Source organism: Oryctolagus cuniculus, chromosome 1 (assembly GCF_051225735.1).
Source record: "Oryctolagus cuniculus isolate XC-2025 breed Fujian yellow rabbit chromosome 1, ASM5122573v1, whole genome shotgun sequence".
NCBI lineage: Eukaryota > Metazoa > Chordata > Mammalia > Lagomorpha > Leporidae > Oryctolagus > Oryctolagus cuniculus.
The window spans coordinates 160,141,777-160,162,883 of record NC_142867.1 but is presented as its reverse complement, the minus strand read 5'-3'; the positions used below and the strand labels follow the sequence as shown (position 1 = coordinate 160,162,883).

The following is a 21,107-nucleotide window of genomic DNA, read 5'->3' as shown; positions in this document are numbered from 1 at the left end:
TTTTCCTGAAGTCCAGCAGACTGAAATTAGAAAAACGCACCACGAACGCCCGCCAGCGATCTGCGACCCTCTGACCCTCAGGCCCCGCGCAGCCGGACAGGGCGGGAAGGCGCGGGGCGGGGCCGCGGACGCCGCCGGCCGGAACTACGCATGCGCCGTGCGGCCGCGCGGCCGGGGTCGCGCGCCGGGCAGTTCGCGCGGGAGCCTGGCGCCGCGGCCCCGGGGGCTGCGCGTCGCTGGGAACGGAAGCCGCTGCGGGGCGCGGAAGAAGCCAGGATGGCGACTTCGAGCAGGAAGACGCCGACCTCAACCCCCCTGGCTTCCAAGCGAGCTCTGCCGAGAGATCCTTCGTCGGAGGTGCCGAGCAAGAGGAAGAATTCTGCCCCGCAGCCATCGCTCCTGCAGTCGGCCGGGCCTTTCGTGGAAGGCTCTATCGTCCGCATCTCCATGGAGAACTTCCTGTGAGTGGCCCGGGGGGCGCCAGCTGCCTGCGGGGGCGGGTGTATGGCTGCGTCTCGGGCCTGCGGGTCCGGCGGCGAGGGCGTGTGGCATTCCCCCAGGATTATTCTGCGTAGGCCGTGGCTCTTGTGTACCGTGTTTATGTTTGTGTTTTATTCGTTCCGCCAACGTTTTTTTTTTTTTTTTTTTTGGAGGGCAGGCAAGGGGACAGACCAGGGCCTGGGAGACGCGGACTGCACGGGACAGGGTCCGTAACCCACAGAAGTATGGGCCTTGGGAAGTCCAAGGAAATCAGAGTTAAATCGGGGCGGCAGTGATGCTGTGGCCGACTCCGAAAGTCGGCATTTGTCAGGTGGACGGGGAGAAGACAAGATGGTTGGTGCGCATGGGGGTTAGCGTGGACAGAACAGCTAGACCTGTGTTTCCGTGGTGGGACCTGCCTGCGGATCCGTGACCCCTGCGAAGCCAGCTTTCTTTCTTCTTTGCAATCCTCTCCCTTCAGACTGCTAGTTGCCATTTAGGCTTTAGTAAGAGTTGTAACAAAATTATGTGCGTCTGGCGCATTACAGGTCATTTGTTCCAGGTCTGTTGTGTTTTTAAACTCGCTCGTAGGTAGCAGAATGGTTACAGTAATGTCTTTCCCCCACCTCTGTATCTTGCGCCAGGTAGGGAGCTAGATGTTTCATTGACAGTACTCTTCTTTTTTTTCTTCGTAGCGTTGAGATGAGCTCAGAGAGGTGAAGTCTGCCCAGGTTTATATAGCTGAAAAGCAGCTGTTTTAATCTACATCAGGAAACATAGATAATTAAATTGCTGTCAGGATACTTCGGGAGCGCAAAGGATGCAGGGGTTAATTTCATCTGTAGCTGCTGTAAAGAGCCTTGTAAACAAGGAATGGAAGTTGTAAGGGAAGAGCATTGCAGACAGAAGAAACTGCCTGAAAGAGTTTGGTTTATTTATTTATTTTAAGGGTTTATTTATTTATTTGAAAGGCAGAGTTACAGAGAGAGAAAGAGATCTTCCATCTGCTGGTTCTCTCCCCAGATGGCTGTAACGGCCGGAGCTGCGCTGATCCGAAGCTGGGAGCCAGGGGCTTCTTCAGGGTCTCCCACGTGGGTGCAGGGGCCCAAGGACTTGGGCCATCTTCCACTGCTTCCCCAGGCCGTAGCAGAGAGCTGGATCGGAAGTGGAGCAGCCAGGACGCGAACTGGCGCCCATATGGGCTGCTGGCATTGCAGGCAGCGCTTTACCCACTACACCACAGTTCCGGCCCCAAGAGTTTGATTTGTTTAGGAAGTGTCAGGTATTTTAGTGTGGCTGGAACATAGGATGTTATTGAATGTGGGGACAGACAAGCCTTGAGAGTCTGTATGTTGTGCTAAGGAATTCCATCTGCTTCGTGTAGGCAGCCAGGGTGTGTTTGTAACAGGGAATGGCAGGTGATTTATGATCATCTGGAAGCAGTGTGGAGGATGATTTAGAAAGGATGCAAGTTCAGAGACAAGACGTCTTTGACAGTATGAAGGGGAGAGATGATGAGAGTTTGAACGCTATAGGAGCTGACAGGTGAGAGATTTGACAGGCTCTGGTTTAGGGAGAAGTGCAGTGTTTTCCTCGAGTCTCTGCTTTGCTGACTGGTAAGGTACTATTCAAAAGAGGGACTAGTTTTGGGAAAAGAGTAACAAATACCTTTTAGATCGTATAACTTGAAGTTTCCTGTGGGACTACTAAGAGAGTTTTTCACCGGCAGAATTAGAAGGGTCTGGAGCTCAGAGAAGAATGTGAATAGGTGAGTGGTTTGGCAGTCATGGGTTTGTAGGGTGATTGTTGACCCCACAGAAATGGTTTGAGTTTGCCCTAAAGGAAATACAAGTTGGAGAGATAAGAAGTCCCACTTTTGGAGTCCTCAGGGGATGCCTGCATTTAAGGATGAGCAAAGGAGGAACTCACAGACTGGGAAGGACCTGTCCAGGGAGGAGAACCCTGGGATACTATCATCAGAGAAGCCAAGAGAAAAGTGTTGAAGGCAGATAGCAGGGCTGAAAAGAGCCCATTGCATTTAGCTGTTAGGCAGTTTTTGACCATTTGATAAAGCAGCGAAGCAGGGGCCGGCACCGTGGCTCACTTGGTTAATCCTCCGCCTGCGGCGCCGGCATCCCATATGAGCACCGGCTTCTAGTCCCGGTTGCTCCTCTTCCAGTCCAGCTCTCTGCTGTGGCCCGTGAGGGCAGTGGAGGATGGCCCAAGTGCTTGGGCTCCTGCACCCACATGGGAGACCAGGAGTAAGCACCTGGCTCCTAGCTTCAGATCGGCGTAGCTCCGGCCGTAGTGGCCATTTGGGGGGTGAACCAATAGAAAGAAGACTTTTCTCTCTCTCTCACTGTCTATCTGTCAAATAAATTAAAAAAAAAAAAAGCGAAGCAGAAGACTTGGAAGGCTGTGGAAGAATGAATGAGGTGTGAGGAAGGAAAAGTTGACTGTAAGGAGGAGAAAGAAAAGTTCAGAGCTCGGGATATTTTGTTTGCTTTTACTGATTGGGCGACCCTGAGTTTGAGGAGTAAAGTAGAGGAGGGGTAGGCTTAGAGAATTAGCAAGACAGTAGGAAGAGTAGTCAGAGAATTCAGAGTAGAGTTAGGAAAGGTTCCTGTGAGTGAGCCAAGTGAAATGAAATTGAGGATAAAAAAAGATTTCTCATCTGAAGAAACAGTGCATGCAAAGGCTTGAAGAAAAAATAAGTAGACCAGAAAACAGAGGTACATTGTTGGTAGGATGTAGAAATCTGAGCGAGAATAGGGAAAGGAGATAACAAATAGAAAAAGATGCAACGAGGGCAAAATTACCAAGGGTTCCTTTCCCAACTTTTCTTTATTTAACGTGATAGATTTGCATGTGTACGAACTGAGTTAGTATGATGAGGTGGTGTCATTGATTGGGTGATGGGGCATTGGTCTGGGTTGAGGCAAGGAGATGAAAGAATCAGGATGATGCAAAAGTAATGCCTGGGTTTCTGATTTGAGTGATGGTGTTAGTGATTGATTCTCTTCACTAAGAAGCCATAGAAGTTTTGGATGGGATGGAAAAGATGGTGGATTTAGTTTTGAATGTGTTAAGCATAATGAAGGATTCTTTTAAGACTGAGCTGCTAAGAGAACAAAGTATCTGAAAAGACAAAGTGGATAGATGCTGTGTTTAGGAGTGAGACTGGAAAACTTGTGGAAGCTACTTTTTCCTTATGTTAATTACTTACCTCTGTTTATTTTAGTATTATCTGGCATTTTGGAATCATTAATTTTTTGAAGCATTAAAGTTGAAGTGTGGTTGGTTCAATTTATATGGTTAGCAGCTGATAACAGGCTGAACAAATGTTCTTGGGGAGTTAGTCGATAGCTACCTGAGCACTAACTGAAATGCTGCAGGCGGGGCTGGTGCTGTGGTGTAGCGGGTAAAGCCCCAGCCTGCAGTGCTTACATGCCATATGGGTGCTGGTTTGCATCTGGCGGGTGCTGGTTTGCATCTGGCTGCTCTACTTCTGATCCAGCTCTCTGCTGTGGCCTGGGAAAGCAGTGGAAGATGGCCCAAGTCTTTGGGCCCCTGCACCCGTGTGGGAGACCTGGAAGAAACACCTTGCTCCTGGCTTTGGACCAGCGTAGCTCTGGCCATTGGGGCCATCCGGGGAGTGAACCAGCGGATGGAAGACCTCTCTCTGTCTCTGCCTTTCCTTTTCTCTCTGTAACTCTGACTTTCAAATTAATTAATTAATTAAAAAAAAAAAAAGAAATGCTGCAGGCACGTTGCGTTATTTTTGGGTTCCGGTTCAGGGTATTCAGCCCCAAGTCAGCTTGCTTCACGTTCTGTCGAACTGTCCTTTGCAGCTAATAAGAATGCAGGTGGAGTGCTAGACAACATCAGCTCGATGTTCTGAGGGAACATTGCAGAACATTTTTAAGCTGGGTGACAATACATCTTTTTCTCTCATAAGAATAAAATTGGTTTCACTGTAAACCAGAGGTAGATTCTTTGGTGACTCTTCTGGCAGCATGAAATCAGTGTTCTTCTTTGTTTTTACTTAATAACAAAATAAAAGCATTCTGTTGATATATACCTTCATTGGAATAAGAGTAATTTGATTGAATTGTTTTACATATTAAAATATGGTAAGTAGCCACTAAGCATTTTAATTCAGGAGAAGTACAAATGAAAAAAATCTACAGATTTAAGATAACATACATAAGATAACATAACATAACTGGTTGTATGAAAATTTGTTTGAAAATTATTTTATTTGTGTAGTGATCACTTTGATATTGTCTCATGAATTGTGATAATAAAAATAAATCACATCAAACTCGCTTTTTTCAACAGACTTGATTTTGAAAAAGGCATCTTATTTTCTCTCTGATGTTTGCATTTTAGATATGCATTATCACTTTCTCATTTCTTCCAGTGACTTTCTAACTATAAGTTGTAAGCAACCTGTAGATAATGTTGAATTTGTAAGGTGAGCTGGATTTTAAAGGAATTTGGGAAACTTGTAGATGATGATGTAAAGTGAGAAAGAGTGCTTTTATAAAGAACATATTCTTATCTCTGCTTAATAATTTCATTTCTTTATAATTCAGAACATATGATGTCTGCGAAGTATCTCCTGGACCCCACTTAAATATGATTATTGGAGCTAATGGAACAGGAAAGTCGAGTATTGTGTGTGCCATTTGCCTTGGATTAGCAGGCAAACCTGCTTTCATGGGACGGGCAGATAAGGTGAGTTAACTGAAGAACTTTTAAAGAATATCTAAAACTGTTCAGTCCTTTTACTAACAAACAAGTTTATTTTTCTCAGTTTTATGAGTATAGTGAAGTTCTAGTGTTTGAATGTAAGGAATGAATTTAGCAGATAAGAGAAGCTGAAAGGAGAGTCTCATCTCTAGAACTGTTTTGGACTATATCGCTTGAGAACTCTCCATGTATGTAACACCTGAAATGCTAGAAATAATGTCATAAATCTTTTTAAAAAATAATAAGAATCTAAAGACATAGCAGACTTGAGTTGTTTTCTCAGGGACATTTAAAAACCTGCGTTTGAATGGTTTGCAACTCGTAGGGGACCTGAGATGAGATAGGAGAAGGCAGGCGGTATATGCAGCAGAAAAAAACACCAAAGGGGCAGTTGGGTTACTTAATTATCTCATTGGTCATTCTGAATACAGTGGGGAGAAAAGTCTTCCAGAGAATTCTTTTTTTTTTTTTTTTTTTTTTTTTTTTAACAGGCAGAGTGGACAGTGTGAGAGAGAGACAGAGAGAAAGGTCTTCCTTTGCTGTTGGTTCACCCTCCAATGGCCACCATGGCCGGCACGCTGTGGCCAGTGCACCACGAAGGCAGGAGCCAGGTGCTTCTCCTGGTTTCCCATGGGGTGCAGGGCCCAAGGACTTGGGCCATCCTCCACTGCACTCCTGGGCCACAGCAGAGAGCCGGCCTGGAAGAGGGGCAACCGGGACAGAATCTGGCCCCCCGACCAGAACTAGAACCTGGTGTGCCGGCGCCAGTAGGTGGAGGATTAGCCTATTGAGCCGGGGTGCCGGCCCAGAGAATTCTTAACCACAAGCCTTAACATGCATTGGGGGCCAGAATTCATATTACCTATGTGGCTTAAATATCATAAATCCAAATTTTTAAGTGGTCTCAGTAATACCTTCAAGGTACCTGGCAGAAGCAAACATAACTATCCCTTCAAGGAAAATACTTTTAACCTAGTCCTCAGATGAATTCTAACATGAAGTTTCAAGAAATTCATGAGTCCATCCTAAGAAGTCATAAAACATGTGAAAAATGAATTACCTAAAATTACATCAAGCAAAAACAGATTGCATGATGAGCTCTGCAAAGCTCGTAGGAACAGATAGTAAACTAAGTATTTGTAATTCGCTTAAGGAAATAAAAGAAGGTTGCAAATATAACAGAGGAATACATGACAAAAAGATCAATTTGGAAAAGAATCTAATAGAACATAATGAAATTAAAAATATATTACTTGAAGAAAGTTAACGGACAGGTATAGTATTAGAGCAAACACATGGGGGCCAACGTCTGCAGTGCTGGCCTCCTTTTTGGGTGCCGGTTTGAGTCCTGGCTGCTTCACTTGTGATCCAGCTCTCTGCTGTGGCCTGGGAAAGCAGCAGAAGGTGGCCCAAGTGCTTGGGCTCCTGCACCCACGTGGGAGACCCGTGGGAAGCTCCTGGCTCCTGTCTTCGGATCAGCACAGCTCTGGCCATTGCGGCCATTTGGAGAGTGAACCAGTGGATAGAAGGCCTCTCTTTCTCTGCCTCTGCTTCTCTAACACTGCCTTTCAAGTAAATATATTAATCTTTTTTTTTTTTAAAGAAACAAATACAAGAGCTGGTGTTGTGGTATACCTGCCACCTAAGGACATCTGCATCTCATAGTAGAATGCCTGATTGAACTCACAGCTATGGTACTTCTGATCCAGGTTCCTGCTAATGCATCCTGAGAAGCAGTGGATAATGGCTCAAGTGCCTGGTCCCCAGACTTCAAGTGGGAGGCCCCGATGGAGTTCCCAGCTCCTTGCTTTGGCCTGCTCCAGCCCTGGCTGTTGTGGATATTTGGGGGTCTGAATTAGCACACAGAAGAACTCTCTGTCTCTATCTTTGTTGCTCTATCTTTCATATAGAAGAAAATAAATAAAAAATGAGCATTAAAAAATACAGTCTAGAAAATGAGATAATTAAGAATCACAAAGTAAGATGATAGATGTGTAAACATAATTGTAAGTTAATGTTAGAAGTGACCTAAACTCATTAAATGATAAAGTATTAGAATGGATAAAGTTCAGTCTTACGTTGTTTACAATAACCATATCTAAAATAAAGCAATACAGAAAAGTTCAGAGTAAAAAGGTGAATAATACCTGTTGGGTAAATATGAAATTCAGTGTTGCTGAATTAATGCCAGACAAAATAGACTTTAAAGCAAAAAAATATTTTTTAAAGATTTATTTTTATTCATTTGAAAGACAGAGTTATAGTGAGAGGTAGAGACAGAGAGGTCTTCTATCTGCTGGTTCACTCCCCAGATGGCCGCAGTGGCTGCAGCTGCGCTGATCTGAAGCCAGGAGCCAGGCGCTTCTTCCAGGTCTCCCATGTGGATGCAGGGGCCCAGGCCACAGGAGAGAGCTGGATCGGAAGAGGAGCAGCTGGGACTAGAACCAGGGCCCACATGGGATGCTGGCTCTTCAGGCCAGAGCTTTAACCCACTGTGCCACAGCACCAGCCCCAGCAAACAATATTTTTAGAGATAAAGATGGTTGCAGCTGGCACTGTGGTGCAGCAGGTTAAGCCACTATCTGTAGTACTGGCATCCCATCTGGGCTCTAGTTCAAGTCCTGGCTGCTTCACTTTTTTTTTTTTAAAGATTTATTATTTGGAGAAGCAGAGCTACCCATGTGAGAGACCCGGAAAAAGCTCCTGGCTCCTGGCTTTGTTTGGCCCAGCTCCAGCTGTTGTAGCCATTTGGGGAGTGAAGCACTGGATGGAAGATCGATCTCTCTCTGTCTCTTCCTCTCTCTGTAATTGCCTTTCAAATAAAATAAATAAATCTTTAAAAAAAAGATTTAGGAGAAAATATTATGAACAAGTTTATGCTAGTGAAGTTTAATTTGTAAAGTTGATGTATAGATAGGTTTCTGTAGCTGTATAAATGATCAAGATTTGGTAAGTAGAAAAATCAAATAAATTTAAATTAATTAATTAATGCAGGGGTCTGTGTCATGGCTCACTTGGTTAATCCTTCTCCAGCGGCGCCGGCATCCTATATGGGTGCCGGGTTCTAGTCCCGGTTGCTCCTCTTCCAGTCCAGCTCTCTGCTGTGGCCCGGGAAGGCAGTGGAGGATGGCCCAAGTGCTTGGGTACCTGCACCACGTTGGAGACCAGGAAGAAGTACCTGGCTCTTGGCTTCAGATCGGCGTAGCTCCAGCTGTTGCGGCCATTTGGGGGGTGAACCAACAGAAGGAAGACCTTTCTCTCTGTCTCTCTCTCACACTGTCTAACTCTGTCTGTTAAATAAATAAATAAATAATGCAGCTGTTAAATCTCTTAAAGAGAATACCAAACAAGGGTAGTCATGGATTAGTTCTAACAATAATGCCACCACGTGATATCCCATATGAGTGCTGGTTTGAGTCTTGGCTGCTCCACTTCTTACCCAGCCCCCTACTAATGTGCCTGGGAAAGCTGTGGAAGATGGCCAAGTAACTCTGGTGCCACATGGGAGCACAGGATTGAGTTCCAGACTCCTGACTTTGGCCTGGCCTTACTGCGGCCATAGCGGGTGGAAGATCTCTGCCTTCCTCTAAAGCCAGAAACAAAGCCATGGTTAGTAGAATCTTGATTTATGACAAGCTAGCATTGGAGATCAGTGGGGAAAGATGGATAGATAGTACTGACACAAGTATCTGTGTACTAAAAAAATGAAATTGAGTCATCCTCACATTAGAACAAAAACTAGTGCCACGTTAACTGAAGGTCTAAGTGTGATTGACCAAAAAAGTTTTCAGGAGATACTGGTAATAAATGAGACCATCTTTATGACTTTTGGGTTTAGGAAAAATTGCTTAAATAAAAATATAGACTAAAAAGCAAAGTATTGGTTAAGTTTAACTCTGATAGAACCAAGAGAGAAGACACCATAAAGAAAAACATGAGCTGCAAACTGGGAGAAGGTAGAGAAAACATAATGAAAGATTGGTATATTCAGGGCCGGCGCCGTGGCTCACTTGGTTAATCCTCTGCCTGCAGCGCCGGCATCCCATATGGGCGCCGGGTTCTAGTCCTGGTTGCTCCTCTTCCAGTCCAGCTCTTTGCTGTGGCCTGGGAAGGCAGTGGAGGATGGCCCAGGTGCTTGGGCCCCTGCACCCGCGTGGGAGACCAGGAGGAAGCACCTGGCTCCCGGCTTCAGATGGCGCAGCGCCAGCCATAGCGGCCATTTGGGCAGTGAACCAATGGAAGGAAGACCTTTCTCTCTCTCTCACTGTCTAACTCTTCCTGTCAAATAAATTTAAAAAGAAAAAAAGATTGGTATATTCTGTATAATAAGCAAAATGATAGGTTATGGCTTGAAATGAAAAGCAAATATTAATATATTATGAAAATGATATTCTAGAATGTCTTAGTTAGACATAAAATTTAATGTAGGGTTACAACATTGAAGCTTATGTTCCTTAAGATTATGAATAAACTTTTTTTCCCTTGTTACATAGGAGATTGGAGGAAGTAGAAAAGATGGCTTTTCTCTGAGTAATTAGCCTTGTGGTCTTAGTTGTCTGAACTTCGTTTTCTTCATTTTAGAGATAAGAGTTAGAGTAAATAATGTCCAAGGATCAACTCTGATTTTTAGGAATATTAATGTGTAATTTTTAAATTGTCAGCTCATTAGTTAAATCCCCATCTCTGTGTCATGGTTAGATTTTACTCCAAAGCTATACAGTTGGATGAGTTAGGGTATAACAGTTTTTGCCTACCTTCTCGTGTTTATTGTTTTGAAGAAAACACGTCTCTTCTGATCCTGAAGTGGTAGCATTGTTAAGGGAGGCTGTGGAATGCCCTGTTTCCTAGACAGCAGATTGCAACCCTTTGGGTATCCACAGGTGTAGTATTTAAGGGATAATCACGTTCTCAGAATATTTTAATGTTGTATTTTTGTTTAAATGCTAATATAAAAACTCATTGCAAGCATGTTCTGCATCATCTATGTGAATACTTAAAAGAAATGCCTTCTGGGTTTTTCTCCTTGGTGTCAAATCTACTTATTTATTTAAAAGATTTATTTTTATTTATTTGAAAGAGTTAATAGAGAGAGGTAGAGACAGAGAGAGGTCTTCCATCCGCTGATTCACTCCCCAGATGGCTGCAACAGCCAGAGCTGCGCAGACCTGAAGCCAGGAGCCAGGAGCTTCTTCCAGGTCTCCCACGTGGGTGCAGGGGCCCAAGGACTTGGCCATCTCCTACTGCTTTCCCAGGCCACAGCAGAGAGCTGGATCGGAAGAGGAGCAGCTGGGACTAGAACCGGCGCCCATATGGAATGCCAGCGCTTCAGGCCAGGGCCTTAACCTGCTGTGCCACAGCACCGGCCACGGTATCTAGTATTTTGATTGTTAGAAGTTAGTGAGCAGATAGCAAGCCTACAGTGATGCTGTTGTTTTTCCCATCTTTGAGGAAACAAAGAAGTTACCTGGCCATGGTCAGACAACTTCTGTATGGCAAAGTTGAGATTTGGACCCAAACAGTTGATGTTAAAGCATTAAGTTATACTTTCTGGTTGCAGAAACAGGGTTTCTTTTTCATTTTCTGGGTCTCAGTTTCATCATCTATAAAATGGCTATAAAATATACTTGCTTGTGAGTATTAAGTAAAAATATTTATGCATTGTGCTTAGTACAGCAGTGTGTAGCAATGCTTGATAAGTGTTTGCTCTTGTGATTGTTACCACTGTCATCACTGCTGTTGAAATATTATTTGCAAGATAAATTTTCTACATTTTTACCATTTATTGCTGAATTATAACCTGATTTAAGATCCAATCTGATTTTTTTATTTTTTAGACGCAGAGTCTGTTTTCCTGCTTAGGATCATAGTCATACAAGACTAACTCAAATGAGTGTATTTTATTGTGTAAATTGTTATTTTTCCTTTTTAAAAGATACTTGATGGGAATTTTACCTCAGTTGCTACCATGACGGATAACATTAGAATAACTGTCAATGTTTAATCTGTGCAGCTTTGTAGAAGCCTTTGTGAGAAGGTTTGGCACAGTGCTGAGTGGCTAAGTTATGGGACCTATGAGTATTTTCCCACAGGTTCTTTTTCTTTTCAGAGTGTGTTTCATATATTGGCTAAGTACACTGACTCTGGAACCAGGTTACCTGGACTCACATATTTTTTCTGCCACCTGTTGGCTTGGCTTTATAATATATAGATTACCTGACACGTAGGAGTTTAATATATTTTAACTAATAGTATTTTTGTCTATGGGAGGGAATAAAGGAAGAGACCCATATTTGAGAAAGATAGTTTCAGGAAGTGATAGGAATGAGCATAAAATAGTTACTGGGGGAAAATAAAATCTGGATTTTTCAAATAATGAGTGCTGAAATTCTGTTTTTTAATGTGGGAATGTCCTCACAGTGCTCACTTTTTTGTTTTTTTATGTCTCAGGTTGGGTTTTTTGTGAAGAGAGGATGTTCCAGAGGCATGGTTGAAATTGAATTGTAAGTGTTGAAAATGCTAAACAACTTCTTGTACAGTTTGTTGGTTTATATTTATGCTTTTTTGTTGACTTTAGAAATGAATATTAATATAGCATTATGACATAAATATTATAAGAAGTAATATTTAATGTATACTTTATCCAGACAAGGAATTTTTTATTTTTCATGCATCTTTAAAATTTTAAATTGTTAAGAATTTTATTTTGGAAAAATTATCAAGGACATTATTTTTATTGAAGTAATGAAATAGAAATATACTATTGTGAAAGTATTTGTTAAGTTTATAATAGTTTTCACAAATTTAAAATACATGGTTTTTGCTGATTTTGAAAGTAATATATACTTACCTGTTAAAGTATAAACAATTTAGATGAAAATGGAAGCCTTGCCATAAGTGTACTTCTAGAAGTAACTAATATTGATAGCTGAATACTTAGGTTGTCATTTCTCATTCCTCCTTTATGTACTAATAATTCTTCATGGTGCCCCTTTCCCTAGAGGTTGGATAGTTTCAGTTGACCACTCTTGGGAGTGGTTTCTGATGGATCACAGATGCCATTTTTAATGGAACCAGTTGACCATTCTTGGTGTATACACTTAGTCTTCTGTACATGAATATTCACATTGTGTACATGAATTTTAGACAAGAGTTGTTCTTTTTTGGAGAATTGATAGAAAGCTGTGGAGTTTTTGATGTGAAAAAGGTTATATGATAGCCCTTACCATTTTATAGGCTTTGGGGAAATTACTTCTACTTAAAAGTTGCTTGAAATTTTAAAATTTGTGTAGAGATGAAAAATAGACACATGGAAGTAAAAATAACTTGTTGAAAAATATTAAAATATTACTGAAAATGACGACTAGTAACTGAATTCAAGAGTACTTCAAAAAGTTCGTGAAAGTGAAATTAAAGATGAATTTATTTTGGTGCAAAAACATTTGAAACCTGTGCATCTGAGGAGAAGCATGTGTCATGTTCCTAGAGATGTAAAATTAATACCATTCTTAGTAGGTCCTTCCTTTTCATATTACTGAATGTATTTGATAAAATTCCAATGAGAGTCTTGACAGGTAAGTTTACAAGTTGATTGCAGCATTCATCTTGAGTAGATTTGTCAGAAAACCCAAGAAAATTTTGAAAAAGCAAAGCTGTACATCAGGCTTTTTTGTACCAGATGTTAAAGTACAGTGTAACACGTCAGTTACAGCAGTGTGGTACTGGTATAGAAGATTAGAGGAGTGTGATGGAGAAACTAGGAACAGATACAGAGACGGGAATTTTATTGTAGAGGTAGCTGTTAATTATGTGTAGGATATTACAGAGACAGGAAAAGCCAAATTGTTTTTGGAACTCTCACATTTACCACAACACAAAACATGACACCAGAGGTGTGGCTTTTTTCCTACCACACTCTTCAGTGCAGATCATTTGTAACCCTAACCAGAGTTTGTCAGAGTTCATGGACTAAGGGCTCATTCCCACAAGACTGTTCCCCACGTCAGATGCTGTTTCCAAGTCCTGGATTGTGACCTGTGCAGCTGACCAGTCAGCTACAAATTGGGATTCCCAGGACTCTCCCCTCAGATTTCATTATTAGACTGGCTTACAGAACTCAAGGAAAAGGCTTTATTTAGATTTACCCACTTATTTATTTATTTTTAAAATTTATTTATTTGAAATACAGAGTTATACAGAGAGGGAGAGAAGTCTTCCTTCCACTGATTTCTTCCCCAAATGGCTGAAAAGGCCAGGGCTGGGCCCGCTGAAGCCAAGAGCTTCTTCTGGGTCTCCTACGTGGGTGGCAGAGGCTCAAGTGCTTAGAACATCTGCTGCTTTCCCAGGTACTTTCGCAGGGAGCTGGATTAGAAGTAGCGCAGCCAGAACAGGAACCTGTACCCATGTGGGATACTGGCATTGTAGGTGGTCGCTTAACCCTTTGCGTGACAGTGCAGGTCCTAATTTACCCATTTATGATAAAAGGTGCGGATGAACAGCCAAGTGAAGACAGATACAAGGTGAGGTCTGGAAAAATCATGAGTGTGGGAGCTTCTTTTCCCATGGAGTTGGGGTGCACCACCCTCACAACACATAGAAGTGTTTACCAATCCAGAGAACTCTGTAGTTGAGGGGTTTTCATGAAGACTTCTTCAAATGGGCATGATTGATGCTTAAATCAGTCAGTAGCCCTCCTCCCCTTCTGGAGGGCAGGGATGTGGAGCTCAAAAGTTCCCAGCTTCTAGTCGGAACCTAATGGGAGTTACCTTATTAGAACAAAGTACACTTTTGTCAGCCAGGAGGTTCCAGGGGCTTAGCAGTTCTGTGCCAGTAACTGGGGACAGATACTAAATAGGTGTTTTTTTTTATTATTATTATACAGTAATATCACAACTTGAAGCAATTCGCTATTGATTCTTAAAAGATAAATTTATAGCTTTATTTGACACCCTACATATAATAAAATCTAAATGCAAAGGCCAGGAAATAATAGGAAAAATGTAGAGTATTTTTAAGGTCTTTGGACCTTAAAAAAACTTTCTAATCAGAATACGAGTCTCAATAACCATAAAAAGTAAGGTAGGACATTTAGGTTTCATAAAAATCCAGCTAAATATGATGGTACCCTTGTTAAAAAAATTGACATATGGAAGAAAACAGTTTTAGCACAAAAAGCCTTTATAAGGCTGTACTTCAAAGAATTCTAAGAAAGTATTGTAGAAAAACTATGCGTGGGCTAAAAAAATTTTGGTACCAGTATAACTTCAGTATAACTTTATCTTTTAATGCGGCTTCCATGAGCATTTAAAAGTAACCTTGTACAAGTCTTAAAATTACTAAGCTATTAATGTTTTATGCCAATCAGTACAAATAATAAATTAGCTAATTATAATTACCCTATTATAATTACCCTAATGGGGCCGACACTGTGGCATAGAAGGTTAAACCTCTGCCTACAGTGTTGGCATCCCTTATGTGTGCTGGTTCAAGTAATGGCTGCTCCACTTCAATCCATCTCTCATAACACACCTGAGAAGAAAATAGAGGATGGCCCGGGTGCTTGGGACCTTGCACTCACATAGAACTAGAAGAAGAGCCTGACTCCTGGCTTTGGCCTTGCCTGGCCCTGGCCATTGGAACCTTTTGGGGAGTGAACCAGCAGGTGGAGGATCTGTCTCTGTCTCTTTCTTCTCTCTGTCAGTCTCTGTCCCTCTCTCTCTCTTTGCCTGTGGTTCTCCTCTCTGACTCTTTCAAATAAATAAATGGATTTTTTTTAAAAAATTAACTAATAGGAAAATGAGCAAAGAAAGTTAACACAACAGTAAATGAACAATAAATACAGATAGAGGCTCTGCCCTTTATTAATTTTCAAGAAAATGAATTTAATGAGAATTTTTCTGTCAGCTTACAGAAAAGTCTGAAAATTAAATTTGGTAACATGATAGTATAAAGGAAATAGATGTTGTTATGTAGTCTTTGGAGTAGTGTCATTAGTGCATTTTTGTTTGGCAGTATCTGTCAGTGTTTAGAATATACATACTTTTTTATTCAGTTACTTGTCCAATATCTATTCTAGAGAATATTTATTCATTTGTATAACCTTATATTTCCCTAATTGTAATAGTGAAAAATTATAAATTACCCAACTTCCATCTACTGTTTTTTTTAAAGGTTTATTTTATTTATTTAGAAGGTAGAGTTACAGAGAAGGGGGGAGACAAGAGTGAGAAGTCTTCCATCTGCTGGTTCACTCCCCAAATGGCTGAAACTGCTGGAGTTGGGTCAGGCAAAAGCCAGGAGCCAGGACCTTCTGCCAGGTCTCCCACGTGGGTGCAGGGGCCCAAGCACTTGGGCCGGTCTCCACTGCTTTTCTAGGTGCATTAGCAGGGAGCTGGATTGGAAGTGGAGCAGCCAGGACTGGAACCATTGCCCATATATGGAATGCTGTTTCTGCATTTAGTGGCTTAACTCACTATATTACAACACCATTCTGACCTCCATCAACTTTTTTTTTTTTTTTGAAAGATGTATTTATTTATTTGAAAGGCAGAGGCAGAGAGAGAGAGAGAGAGAGGGAGGGAGGGAGGGAGAGGGAGAGAGAGAGAGGGGTCTTAATCCACTGGTTCATTCCTCAAGTGGCTACAATGGCCGGAGTTGAGCTGATCTGAAGCCAGGAGCCAGGAGCTTTTTCTGGGTCTCTCACAAGGGTGCAGGAGCCCAAAGACTTGGGCCGTCTTCTACTGCTTTCCCAGGCCATAGCAGAGAGCTGGATGGTAAGAGGAGTAGCCAGGACTAGAACCCGGTGCCCATATGGGATGCTGGCACTGGAGGTGGCAGCTTTACCCATTACACCACAGCACTGGACCCCTCCAACAACTCTTAATGGCTAAACAAAATGTGGTATACAATGACCTATTAAGGAGCATAAAATGAGTGAAGTCCTGACACATTTTATAATGTAGATGAACTTTGAGAACGTTACACTTAGTGAAAAAAAACAGACACAATTAAATATCCAGATAGGCAAATCCATAGGGACAGAATAAATTAATGAATGCTGGGGTATGAGGGAAGGAGGAAATGGGGCTGACTGCTTAACAGATACAGGTTTCTTTTTGGAGGGTGATGAAAATATTCCAGATCAGATAGTACTGATGTTTCTACAACCATATGAATATACTAAAAACTGGTGTTGATGTGTATATCTGAAAACGTATAAACTGGTTATATTTTATGTTATGTGGATTTTATCAGAATAAAAAGACCATGTTGAAATGTACAATATAAAATGTTGGGTTCTATGATGTGTGAATTAAATCTCAATATTTTAAAAGTGATTGCCTAAGATACTTTTGTACAATGGTTTCTCAGGTGTTGAAACCAAAACAAATATACTAAGCTAGGTATATTGATAAAATATGGAGTGTGTAGTAGCCTTTAAGTTTCAAAAGTGCAGTATAAATGGCTGTAGGTCTTATGTATCCCTCATTTTTTATTCCCAAATACCAAAATTCATTTGTTTTTTTAAGTTAGCTGAATAGTTAAGCTTCTTGACATAGTATAGCTGCTGGCACTAGTAATCTAAGCAGTGGCCATTAAGTAGATTCCTCTTAGCAAATCTAGCACAAGGGGAAGTTTCCTTTTCACAGATTCCACATGGTTACATTATGATCACTTGTTCTATTAGAGTCCACATGACCTTGAGAGTACCAAGCATAAACCAGTCATTAGTTGTTGAAATGATGTTGCTGTTGGGTGAATGCATTAACTGCTCATAAATTCATTAGATAGGTTGAGTAGAATAATCTCTGACATACATCTGTGTGGTCATTTTTCAAACTTTTTTTGAGTACTTGCACTTTGGGATATTTTACTCTGCCCTAAGGAATTTATTAAAGTGAAAGGGACAGATAAGTAAGCAGAACATACATGGCAGTTAATTTTAGGTAGAAATATAAAGCAAGAAAGGAGGATAGAGTGCCAGAGTGAAGTTCTGCATTTTTAAACAGTGTGTTCAGGAAAGTTCTCACTAAGAGTGCTTGTACAAAGAGCGGAAGGAGGAAAGGTAATGAGCCCAGCGTATGTTGGGGAAGAACACTGCAGGTAGAGGGGTCTACAAATGCCGAGGCTCTGAAGCGGTACCCAGTGTGACTGGATGACACTGAAGGTGAAAGAATAGTTAAAGCTACCTCAGGGCCTTGTGGCCAGTGTAAGGATGTGCCATTAATTTTGAGTAGGATGTGAAGCCACCAGGTTTTGAGCAGAGGAATAGAAATATATAATTTAAATATTGATCAGAACACTTGCATTACTGTGTGGAAAATAGACAGTGAGGGAGCAAATAATAGTTTAGGTTTTGTCATGAATGAGACATAGGATGTGTGAGGAGGAAAGAGGCGCCGAGAAGGATTCCAAGGTATATGGCATGCTGATAGGTAGAGTTTGTAGTTACTGAGGGAGAAAATTCTATAGAAGGTTTTAGGAGTAAGATCAGAAGTTGTAAAATCTTACCAGTGGTAGCACAGATAGTTTGAAATGTGCATCTCACTTTTGAAATGTTGAAAAAAACAAAAGAAGTACTTTCCTGAAATTAAACCCAGTGAAGTTGGAAGTGCCTGCTAGACTTTGAGGTAGAAGTTTTCTTGAGGCCCGCGCCGTGGCTCACCTGGCTAATCCTCCACCTGTGGCGTTGGCATCCCAGCTTCTAGTCCCGGTTGGGGCACCGGATACTAGTCCCGGTTGATCCTCTTCCAGTCCAGCTCTCTGCTGTGGCCTGGGAGGGCAGTGGAGGATGGCCCAAGGGCTTGGGTCCCTGTAACCGCATGGGAGACCGGGAGGAAGTACCCGGCTCCTGGCTTCGGATCAGCGTAGCGCTGGCATTAGCGGCCATTGGGGAAGTGAACCAATGGAAGGAAGACCTTTCTCTCTGTTTCTCTCTCACTGTCTATAACTCTCTCTCTCACTGTCTAACTCTGCCTGGCCAAAAAAAAAGTTTTCTTGAAAACGTTATTTTATTTGTTTATTTGAAAGGCAGAATGAGAGAGATTTTCTGTCTTATTGACTTCCCAGATACCTACAATAGATAGGGGTTGGCTAGGTGAAGCCAGGAGCCAGGAATTCCATTCTGGTCTCCCACTTGGGTGCCAAGGGCCCAAAGACTTGAGCCAACTGTTGCTTTCTCGGGCATATTAGTTGGGAGCTGGATCAGAAATGGAGCAACCAGGACTCAAACCAGCACTCTGTTGTTGGATACTGCCGTTGCAAGCAGTGGCTTACCTTATGAAGTGCCACAACACCTGCTCCAGGTAGATATGTTTAATGGACAATTAGATATAAAACCTGGCATCTAGGGAGAAGTGTCTTGAACCAACAAAGAAGAGACAGGACATGGGAGCCTTTCTTAGAAAAAGCGCTGCCGGATAACCGCTGACTAGCACCTTTTATCTTAGGGTCCAAAAATCTAAGCATGCAAGCAAGTACTGTAGGCAAAGTTGTACATCAGCTTTATAGTGGGAATAAGCTAAAGGAATCCGGTCTAGGGATCCATGACAGAGAACAGAACAGTGGTGTATATCTTTAAAGGCAGGCCCGTTCGAATGCTATCACAAGTTCACAAGTTCGGGAAAACATCAGGTACCAAGAGTGTGTGTGTGTAATGGGAGGGTGTGCCCTCACCTAGCCTGCATAGGCAGACACAGAACTGCTGCCACCCACTTAATTTCAGGAAAATGTGCCCCCTGGAGAAGTACTTAGGCAGTGTCCTCTTCCGAGAAGTGTGGGCTGAATTTAATGCTTTTGGAGAGTTGTGAGTGTTTTAGATGAAATCACTAACAGAGTAAATAATAGATGAGGAAGAGATCTGAGAACTAAACATTGCTCTAGTGCAGCATTTAGAAATTGGACACCATACCTGTCCTCCCACCCTTCTTCCTCCTCCGTTTCCTATTCCCATTCTTATTTTTTACTAAGATTTATTTTCAGTTAACTTTGTACACATATTGTTAACTCTATACTAAGTAGAGTTCAGCAAATAGTATGAAAAAAAAAAAAAACAAAACCCTATTCCTCAACAGCGGAGACAAGGTTTGTTCAAAGTCATTGCATCTCCAAGTGTCAATTTCACTCTATAGATTACCTTTTAAGTACTCCATTAGTTATCACAGATCAGGGAGAACATGTGGTATTTGTCCATTTGGGACTGGCTTACTTCACTAAGTATGACGTTTTCCAGTTTCATCCATTTTGTAGCAAACGATAGGATTCCATTTTTTTAAACTACTGTGCAATATTCCATGTTGTACATATCCCATAATTCTTTATCTAGTCTTCAGTTGACAGACATTTGGGTTGATTGTATATCTTAGCTATTATGAATTGAGCTACAATAAACATGGGAGTACAGATAACTCTTTCATTTTCCATGGATAAATTCCCAGGAGTGGGGTGGCTGGGTCAAATGGTAGTAGGTCCATGTTCAGGTTTCTGAGATATCTCCATACTGTCTTCCATAGTAGCTTTACCAGTTTTCATTCCCAACAACAGTGGATTAGGGTGCATTTTCCTCACATCCTCACCAGCATGTGGTGTTTATTTCTGTGTGAAAGCCATTCTGATGGAGGTGAGGTGAGACCTTATTGTGGTTTTGATTTGCATTTCCCTGACAGCTAGTGATCTTGAGCATTTCTTCATGTGTCTCTTGGCCATTTGGATTTCCTCTTTTGAAAAATGCCTGTTTAAGTCCTTTGCCCATTTCTTCACTGGGTTGTTTGTTTTGTTGTTGAGTTTTTTGATCTCTTTATGTATTCTGATTATGAATCCTTTGTCACTTGCATAGCTTGCAAATAATTTCTCCCATCCTTCGGTTGCCTCTTCACTTTGCTGAGTTTTGCTTTTTTTTTTTTTTTTTTTTTTTTTGTAGTGCAGAAGCTTCTCAATTTGATGTTGTCCCGTTTGTCAGTTTTGGCTTTGATTACCTGTATTTCTGAGGTCTTTTCCAAGAAGTCTTTGCCTATGCCAGTGTCTTGCAGGATTTCTCCAATGTTCTCTAAAAATTTGATGGTATCAGGTTGTAGATTTAGATCTTTAATCCATTTTGAGTGGATTTTTGTTAAGGTGTAAGGTAGGGGTCTTGCTTCATACTTCTGCATGTGGAGGTCCAGTTTTCCCAGCACCATTTATTGAATATACTGTCCTTTCTCCAGGGATTGATTTGAGCTCCTTTGTCAAAGATACGTTGGTTGTAGATGCATGGGTTGATTTCTGGCATTTCTATTCTGTTCTGTTGGTCAATCCATCTATTTTTGTACCACTATCAGGCTATTTTGCTTATAACTGCCCTGTAGTATTTCTTGACATCTGGTGTTGGGCATTGTGTAAAATCTCCATTACAATATGGAACCTGGCAGATGTTCGAGGGGCATGTCTGTGGCTGCTGCAGTTAAGCTACATAAGATCAGACCACCGGCAGGGATAGGTCCACTTTAGTTCCAGACTCGTCGACAGTGCGTGATCCCTATACTTTGCTGAAGGTGCCCCTTGATGCTCCATCCACGCCTGCATGACCTTTTCGCTGATTGGCTCCCCTACTGCACATGTCTTTTGTAAGCTTTATAAGCCTGCATACTTCTTCAATAAAGTGGTTCCTGCTTCGACAGAACTCACTGGTGCTTGTGGTGGTGTGTTCATCACCCGTCGACCTTCTCTCTCCCGTTCGCCTTGTTGGGGAGTGCTTGCGCTGCCCCTGCTGGTCAGGGGCTAGCACAGGGCTTGAGACCCTGACAGTCTGGTGTTGTGATGCCTCTGGCTTTGTTTTTGTTGTAGAAGATGCTTTAGCTATCCGGGGCCTCCTGTGTTTCCATATGACTTACAGCATCATT

At 41.9% G+C, this 21,107-nt stretch overlaps 1 protein-coding gene across 6 annotated transcripts in view; it reads left to right on the top strand.

Annotated features, from left to right (window-relative positions):
• The first annotated feature begins 190 nt into the window (after positions 1 to 190).
• Positions 191 to 21,107, top strand: part of SMC5 (structural maintenance of chromosomes 5) — a 106,903-nt gene continuing 85,986 nt past the window's right edge. For 4 of the 6 annotated variants that reach the window (XM_017341738.4, XM_008256276.5, XM_002708237.6 and 1 more), the window contains exons 1-3: positions 191 to 461; positions 5,079 to 5,220; positions 11,683 to 11,735. In XM_017341738.4, the coding sequence (XP_017197227.1) occupies positions 277 to 461; positions 5,079 to 5,220; positions 11,683 to 11,735 (380 nt within the window). In that variant the 5' untranslated portion in view covers positions 191 to 276. Of the gene's footprint in view, positions 462 to 5,078; positions 5,221 to 10,371; positions 10,604 to 11,682; positions 11,736 to 21,107 lie in introns of all 6 variants that reach the window. The other 2 variants (XM_089336834.1, XM_089336848.1) reach the window with 1 other exon arrangement.